At 37.9% G+C, this 9,246-nt stretch overlaps 1 protein-coding gene across 1 annotated transcript; it reads left to right on the plus strand.

The window, feature by feature from the left end:
• Positions 1 to 2,032: 2,032 nt before the first annotated feature.
• On the plus strand, positions 2,033 to 4,109 carry uqcr11 (ubiquinol-cytochrome c reductase, complex III subunit XI). The gene is made up of 3 exons (XM_068340765.1): positions 2,033 to 2,088; positions 2,465 to 2,598; positions 3,547 to 4,109. Exons 1-2 carry the CDS (start codon positions 2,039 to 2,041, stop codon positions 2,583 to 2,585), a joined length of 171 nt encoding a protein of 56 aa, XP_068196866.1. The 5' UTR covers positions 2,033 to 2,038; the 3' UTR covers positions 2,586 to 2,598; positions 3,547 to 4,109.
• The last annotated feature ends 5,137 nt before the right edge of the window (positions 4,110 to 9,246 follow it).

A 9,246-nucleotide genomic window follows, 5' to 3' on the forward strand; every position in this document is an offset into this window, starting at 1 on the left:
AAACCAGACTCCCCTAGTGGATGGTGAAACAGGACCATTGTGCAGCTTTTGATATCGCCAGCCACGGAAGCAGACAGAGGTAGCCGATTGCCGATGATCCACCACACAAAGGAGGAACAGGAGGAGGTAGAGGAGGTAGAGAGATAGAGAGAACAGGGGCAATAGTGGTGCTAGAGGGACCAGAATGGCAGAGGATTAATGGGAGGCAGGGTCCTAACTAAGAAATCCTATGGCTTGTCGGCAGGACTAGGCTAAACCTAAACATTGAGACTGCCACCCCCGATATTACTTGTATGTTTGGTAGAACAGATACGTTTTGAGTCTAGATTTAAAGATATCTAAGGATTCAGACTGTCTAATACCTATAGGGAGATTATTCCACAAGAATGGGGGACGACAGGAGAAGGCCCTCTGGCCAGCTGACTTCTTTTTAACTCTAGGAACACACAAGAGACCTGTATTCTGAGAGCGGAGATCCTAATCGGAGTGTAAGGTTTAACCAGATCAGACAAGTAGGTTGGAGCAGGCCTATTCATGGTTTTATACATCAATAAAAGTACCTTAAAATCGGATCTAACGTGAATCGGGAGCCAGTGTAATTCAGCTAATACTGGGGTGATATTATCAAATTTCCTAGTTTTAGTTCATATTCTTGCTGCTGTGTTCTGAACCATCTGAAGGCCCCTAGTACTAGACCGAGGCAACCCCGATAACAGAACATTACAATAGTCAAGTCTTGAGGACACAAAGGTATGAATTAAAATTTCTGCATCAGCCATAGCTAGAGAGGACCTAATTTTGGAGATATTATGTAGATGAAAGAAGGCGATCTTTGTCACCTCTTTAATATGCTGGTCAAAGGAGAGAGTTGAATCTAACGTTACTCCAAGATTCTTGACTGTTGAACTTTGGATTATTAAACAGTTATCTACAGATATTGTTAGTTGTTGAAATTGGTTTCTATGTCGGGCAGGGCCAATGATTAACATCTCTGTTTTGTCTGGGTTTAGGAGCAAGAAATTACTGGACATCCAACTAATCACGGCAGAAAGACAGGCCTCTAGTTTAATTAATTAAAATCGATCATCTGCTTTTATGGGCATGTAGAGTTGTGTGTCATCAGCATAACAATGGAAACTTATTCCAAAGCTGCGTATAATTTGACCAAGAGGTGCAACATACAGGGAGAATAACAGAGAACCAAGTACAGACCCCTGAGGTACACCATATTTGACGTCGGAGAAGCCCCCCCCCCCCAGTTCTGTTTGTTTCGCTTATTCTAAAATAGCAATAGGAATCAACGCTCTTTCAAAAAGAATGTATCTGTTCCATATTTTGTTTCATGCTGGGATTCTTTTGTAAATGACATCAATTGGAAGAAAGTATAGGCAATTTTTGTGACAAGTTGGAAAAATGTCTTTCAGAATTAATCATAAGTATCACCCTGCAAACCACTACATGAAAAAAAATTCAAAACAGACATTGATGTGAGCTGTTCTTTCCATCCTGAGACCATCCAGCACCTCTGTACACATTCTGCTTTATTTTGGAAGGACTTCAGCAGCTTCAGCATTCCTGACCCCTACTGTACAAGAACACCTTATAATTGGAAAATGTTATATTTTGCTTTTTCAGAAGGCAAAAGATACTTTATTATAACGCTCTTAATTATTTAGGCAAAATTGTATATCTATGAATGTAAATATAATAAGAAAAGACCTGCATTCAGATGATGCATTGCCATTTATAAAAATTGATGACTGGTTTACTGAACAAAAAGGCTTCAAAAACTTTACATATCTGTTTCACCTGTAAATTATTTGAATGTATGTAATGTTTATGCATATCACCCCCTGGTAATTGTACGTTCATTGTACACCCTTCGTTTACGACTGTTTCAGAATGAAAAAATAATCACCGGAAGTCAATGTCCTCGGCAGCGGAAGTTGCGTCATAGGAAGTCAGTGTCCCCGTCAGCGGAAGTAGCTCCACAGTTTTATGTCGAACGTCCTGAGAATCAGGCTATATCTTAGCTAAAATGATCAACAAACTTATCGGTCAGAAATACGTGGCCATTGCCAAATCATGGTGAGATATTTTCAATAGATTCGCGTTAGTTTAACAGAGATTATTCCATTTTTGACTGACCGTAATCTCGATGTGTCCTTAGCTAGCATTAGCTGTTATCCTAGCTGAGGTCATCGCTCTGAGACATGCTGATTTTAGATTTATTTTAGTTGAACAAAGTCAGCGCAATGCGTGTTTTCTAAATAACTATTGGTTATGGTTGTGATTATTTAGAAGAACAGCGAATCCTTTACTTGTACGGCTGGATCGATGCATATCAAGAACTGTTTTAGTTTGAACTCAAATAATTATTTCTCTTGAAAATCCTCGACTACATTCATTGTGGGTGAAATAAAAGCATAATTTGGCAATGTTGACAGTATTCTTTTCTCCACAGGATCCCAACTATGACCGTATGGGGCGCCGTTGGAGGCGTAGCTCTGGTCCACTTCACAGACTGGCGGGTGATCTTAGATTATGTTCCCTACATAAATGGCAAATTTAAGAAGGCAGACTAAAAGAGGCACACAGGTCAGTTCAAGTGCTTCAGTCTCGTTTTTGTATCACTGTGACAAGGACATCATTTGCTGGATTTCATGCTATTGTGATGTCATCAGGATCCTTCTTCTTTTGCTTTTGGCTTTTCCCTTCAGGGGTCGCCACAGCGAATCAATTGCCTCCATCATGATGTCATCATGATGATGTTGCTTTAATCAGATCGCCCTCATGTCATATATGGGAATCTTTCATCCCTTGACCCAGGAAACCCACACAGCATTTAGGTTGCGTTCAGACTGCAGGCAAATCTGATTCAAATCAGATTCCCTTTCATATTTGGGGCTGACTGTCCACACTGATTTTAGCAAGTGTCCAAATGGGATCTTGTTCTGTTCAGACTGGACTGCATTATTGGCCAACCTGACAGGTTGCCGTAGCAACCGTATCATTGGCTCTTGCATCGCATAAGGTGACGTCACGGACAGTCAAAACTGATTTGTGTGTGTTTGGAGCTGTTCAGACTGAGATGCGTCTGTCCAAATCTGATTTGAAACTACTTCCCAAAAGTGGCTTTGAATCTGTCTTTCAAAAATTGGATTTTATGTGACTGTTCATACTACAGAAGAGCCATCCACTTTCTATGTGGATGGGCCAAAAAATGGATTTTGGCTGCCAGTCTGAACGCAACCTTTTGGAAATGGCTTTATAGGGCCGGACAATGAATTTAACACATATAGAAAACAACATGTTGAATTTCTGACTGACCTAATTTTATTATGTTGACTTGTTTATCAGTTAAGGGTCACTTCCTCTGCTATTTAGCAGTAAAGAACATCATTTGGCACTTATCATGAGCACTTAAAAATTACTTGATATGTTGAATTCCTTACCTTGACAGGAGTGCTTGGGGTAAATAATTGCTGCTATAACTGTTGTGCATTTCCTACTCTACAACTAATGTTTTTGTTTTTCTCTTGACAGATTTTTGCTTTTTTTATCCCCTACAAAGACGTCAACAACGATACAGATTGTTGCAGCTGGCACAAAGCGCTATGGTCTAGTTCCATGCCAGGCACTTGGAGATGCGCTGGAGTTGTACATTTCAACTTTCCTCAAGCAGTGAAAACATGAACGCAAGGAATATAAAGAAATGATCATTGATTTCCTTTTATCTTCCATATTCTTGGTACTGTGGGTTAAGTCTGTCTCTCGTGTCATGCTGTTTGATAGAAAAATAAAGTATGTCCTATTTATCATATTCTGATTGTGTAATCAATTCCCTAATGAGTTCAGTGCTGTATAGTCAGATTACCGAAGGACATAGTTATGAAACATCCTGGATTATGTTGCAATATGTTAGCATATGGCTGATGATAAAGGTCTTGATGTTTGTATCAAAAACCAGAAACAAAATAAACCTTTAAAGCATCAGAACAACATGTATTAAAAGAGAAACCAAACGTTTTTTGTTTTGAATGTTTCCATTCTGAGTCTAGGAGCTATATTTTGGACCATCTAAATAAAAATATATTTCTTTATGTATACATCTTGTCCTTGAAGTCAGTTGGTTGCAGTGATCAAGTACCACAAACCTCATACACTACTTAATGCAGTTCACCAGTTACAGCACTGGAATTGAATTACAGTTAAAAGCAAGAATATTTAAGCAGCATAAATAAATACAATAAACATTCATTTGGTGTAAGTACATCAAAGTGGTGCAGACTAACATTGCTTTAAACTGCTCAATGTCACCTTTTAAAATGGAAATTTGCGCAATTGCCTTTAATCATGTGGAATACAATTTTTATTTTTAGCCTTTTTAAGTTCATCTGACCTCATTTAATCAGTAAATGAAATTAAATGTTGAATTTAAGGCGTGTAAACGTTTGGGCAGAAATCTAGGCACAAGTAGATTTTTAAGCGTGCCTAGAAATTTAAACTACAGTAGTATTGTTTTTATATAGTAATATATAAAACAAGTGTTAATATTTAAAATGATTTCTTTATTCAAACTGCATATTTTACTTCATTACTTTCCATGTCAGTCAGTATGTGGTTTTGATTCTGCAGCTGGGAGGTGTTGGACTTTGTTGTTCTGTGACATTGCACATTTGTTGCCCTCCCTATTCTGATTATATACCCAAATTATAATTGGAAAATGTTTGTGCAGATAACTTGCTGGAAATCTGTTTATGGTAATAAACTCACAAATACACATGCCTGGACACCTGTCACGTGTTCTGCACATAACACGCTATATTGGACTCCCTAAGGACTTGAACAAATATCATTACCACATGTTAACTCTCATACATATCCATAATAAAATGCCACAAAAACACACATACATACAGTATACAGTATAAACACTGATGCGCACATGTAAAGATGCCATTAACACAACGGCAAAAAAGTGATCCTCAATATGTTGTCTCTACTTGTTATAGAACAGACACAAAGGGGAAAACACAGTGTTGTCTTTATAAGCATAGATGCAGAAAATGTATATGACCAGGGAAATTGAAAGTTTTTATACAAAACAGATTTGGATTCAATAAATCAATGTACAACAACATCATACAAACAGCCTACTGCTAAAATCAAAGTACTGTAAGTGGTAGTCTGATGAACAAATTCAGTATACAGAGGTCGTCTAGACATGGAAGCCTTTTATCAACCACTCTGTTCTCTTTATAGGGCCGCTGGCACAAGCAATACACCAAACTAAAGAGCTTGGGTGGGTAGTAGCAAATGGTTTGGAACACAGGATTGAATCATTTGCTGTCGATGTAATAGGATACTAAGCACAACCAGAACAATCAATACTTGCAATAATGATAATTTTATAGCCATATGGGTATCAGAATATCAAATAAATACTATACTTCAAAAATGCAGTTCCTAACATTTAATTACACCCCATCATCAGAGATTCAGGAACCACTTAGTTTCAACTGGAATTTAAAGACAATTAATTACCAAGGGATCACCATTACACAAGGAATATTTAAACTATACAAGCTAATTAGAACCCAAGATAAATCAGAAGGCGCTTTATGTAATTTATTGGGCATTAGTTCTGCCCTATCTGAACTACGGTGCTGAGGTGTGAGGAAACACATATAAAAGTGGTTTACAACCTCTATTTCTGACCCAGAAAAGAGCCATAAGAATTATTCACAATGAACAAAATAGGGCTCACACAAATCAATTACACCGTATTCATTAAATCTAAATTACTGAAAATACATGGCATCATAAGCTATAAAAGTGACGTATTAAGCAGCCAATAATTATTTAACACAAAATACAGCAGAACAAATTCAGAATAACGAATCCAGCTACCAACTTAGAGGAAAGACAGCATTTTTACAGAAGACAGCAAGAACTGCACTAAAAAAAAAATTCATTATCTTTTACTGGTGTCAAACTCTGGAACACAAACTGGACAACAGTTTGGAGTCTAGGAATGACCCAAGTGATGGTTAGTCTTACACTGTTATGGCTTAACTACATGTGTCATACCAGTGAAAAAATGTCATTTTGATCTTAGTGCAGCAACCCAGATGGTGAACGATAGTCAGCACTTCAAGAACTAATAAAGACGCGTGCAAACACGCACGTCTATCGGACTGAATGGACTAATCAAAACAACAATGTAACCAAAATAAAATAATATAAATGTTATATGTAATGTATGAATCTGGTTAATAATGTGTTGCAATGAGAGAGATGTTGTTGATTCAGGGGGTGGGAATTTTACAAGCCAATGGCTTCTACCTGTCAACCCTTTTTTTTCTTTTCGGATGTTGTTATTGATGTTCCAAAACTGATGAAAGTGATGTCTGCTGTGATAACATGTCTGGAAAGAAGAATAAAAAGTAAACTTAAACTAATTATGAAAGTAAAAATCAAGAGATACAAAAATAGATTGAAAGATGGTTTATTTTACCACTGGATCTTAATTCAAGGGTTGAAATAATTAAAATGCATATACAACTTAGGCACCTTTACATCTTCCAGGCCCTGCCTGTGGAGATACCACAACTGAAGGAATAATTCAATGCTGCACATTTGAGATTTAAGATACATTTAAGATACATTGCAATACACAGCAAAATGGAAGAATGTCGGGGAATCTTGTTAAGACCATAGTGGGAGACAGTGACACATACCAAGAAGATGGATAAAGATACAATCACAGATTTTACTCTGAAATTATGGTTTAGAATTGAAAAAAAAAAAAGGTCAAGAAAGAAATCTACATGTAAGATGGGGTGACATTTGATAGTAATTTTAGGTTAAGACCTTTGTTTGTTTTCACTCTTCTTTTCCCAGAATTTCAGCCAAAACAGATCAGAAAGGTTTCTACTTGTCTCCCCACCTCAGTGAGTATTCCACATGTTATCAATCTGGAACCTTATCTTTTCATGTTCTATTCGTTTACATTATTCCCATTCTGGCACCCCCCATGTTATCAGACTAGAGTGAAGATGATTCCTCTCCCTTCCCTGGACACCTGTGGATTCTTTGGCAGTGTGGCCAAGTATGTCCAGGAGACCACACTCTTCCTCCCACTCTTGTTCTCTGGATACCCTATTTTCTCCTCTTCTCTACCCCCCACCCCTTCTCTACCCACATCACCCCCCCCCCCATCCTTCCCGCCTCCTCCCTCCCCCATTCCTCCATCCCAGCTGCCAGTGGAGTTGGCTGCTTTCCAGCATTCATCAGATGGTTCAAGTAGGCGTGCATCTCTGCCTTCATTCCTCTCCTTTCCCCTCTTTTGTTTAATGAATTTGCTGAAGAAAACTTGAATCTGTTCAGATTTGAGTAATGCAGACTGCTGGGAGAGTCATCACGACACACTGAGCTCCTCTCTGCTCTTCCTGCTGTCCGGTCTCCTCTCTGTTACTCCTGCTCCACTCTAACCTCTCTCTCTCACCAAATCTTGTGTGTAATGAGTGTCATTTTTTCAACACCTTAAATACACCAGGTTCTTTGTCTGCAGTGAGGATTTAGTTTAGGAATTTGTGTACAAGCACCATTTTTCTTCCCCTAAAGCTGTATCGTGGAATAGCACCTGGGAATTCAGGTGATGAGATTGGGAAAGCCCTGGCATTTGTAAGTAGTGCAGTAAAATACACAACTTGTGTGGTGCATTCTCACCTTTTTGGTTCCTAATAATTTGAAATAAAAAAAAGAAGTTTAACCTTATTAAAGCAACTTCTTGGTCCTGATATATCCTTCAGATCTAAACAGCAATGCCTTCCCTCCATCCCCATCTACTCCTGTCGGCTTTCAACAACATGTATCAGGTGAGGGAACAGCTTTATTCTTTATTTTGTGAAGCTTGAAGGTCAACAGGCTGTTCTTTTTGTTCAACATGGGTCATTGCTGTTGCGTAAGGTGATAATAAAATCCTCTCACCAAGCCTGAATAGTTGTGACGGTGTGGGTTAAATGTGGAAGTAGAGCAAAATGTTCACATTCTTATTTTGTGCTTATAGGAGGATATTTAATATCTTGTGTAAATTAACAATTAACAACAATAACTATATAATATACTGATTTTCCCTAGGCAAAATTAGTATGTAACAGTTATCATAATAAATCAATACTGTATATATTAATTAACATTGTTGTGGGTGCTTGTTATTCTGTGCGGTTATCACACTAAATTTGGAGAATTCATCCATCAGACTGTTAGAAAGAACAACCATGTATTCAGCTGTCTCCTACTATAAAACCAAAAAGCAATTTATATTTTGATCCTCATTATACAGCATGACGAATGAATCAAAAAAACGGCACCTGTATTTTGATATTTGCTTTAGGAAACAAAAAAACATGACCTTGGCGAACGGACTTGACCACCGCTGTACCTAACTGACCAGACGATGGCGCTAATCCTCAAATATCCTAGCACAAGAATTCTGAAGACCTTGAGGAAGAAAACTGACGTCACATCCGGTAAGACGTCTTCTTGTCACCGAACAGCTGGAGGGCCAAAGCAATTTATTTACTATAGTGGATTAAAGGTAAAAATAATTTGTCAGTTCAAAAATAAAACACTTCAATGAATAGTTTTGATTCACTTTCGTTAAAATAATAAACACATTTTGTCACCATTAGATTGGTTTTACAAACTGTGTTTCCCAATGTAAACTAGCCAGTTTGTTAAGTCTATGAATGGACGGGGTAAGCTACGTAGTGATGCAGTCAAGACACAATTAAAGACGATGTTTGTTTGTTTGTTTGTTTGTTTTTTAAAAAAACTTTTCATACACGTCTTTTGTTCTAATCAACAACTATCCTGTTTGTAAACTCCTTTCACAAGACTGACGTGTACGGTGTGACTCACTCAATACTGCATTGTTAACTCATTTCCTGTTTTGATCCCAGATCATTGATTCAGTGGTGGACAGTGGAGCAATGATCATTCTCAGTGATAATGACAAAGATGATGAAGACTGTCCTTGAAACCTCAGTTGAAATTGTGGAAAGATCTGCAGAACTGCAGTAACAACTGTATTTAGCCACCCAAACAAACGATATGCATATTATTACTATCAGATAATTTATTACTATCTCCCCTTCCTCTAAATGAAGACCTGGCCGTCACCTGAGGTGTTGCCTTATGCACGCCATGACTGTCCCATATATCTTTTCACACTAGTCA

This window comes from Antennarius striatus, chromosome 18 (genome assembly GCF_040054535.1).
Source record: "Antennarius striatus isolate MH-2024 chromosome 18, ASM4005453v1, whole genome shotgun sequence".
Taxonomy (NCBI): domain Eukaryota; kingdom Metazoa; phylum Chordata; class Actinopteri; order Lophiiformes; family Antennariidae; genus Antennarius; species Antennarius striatus.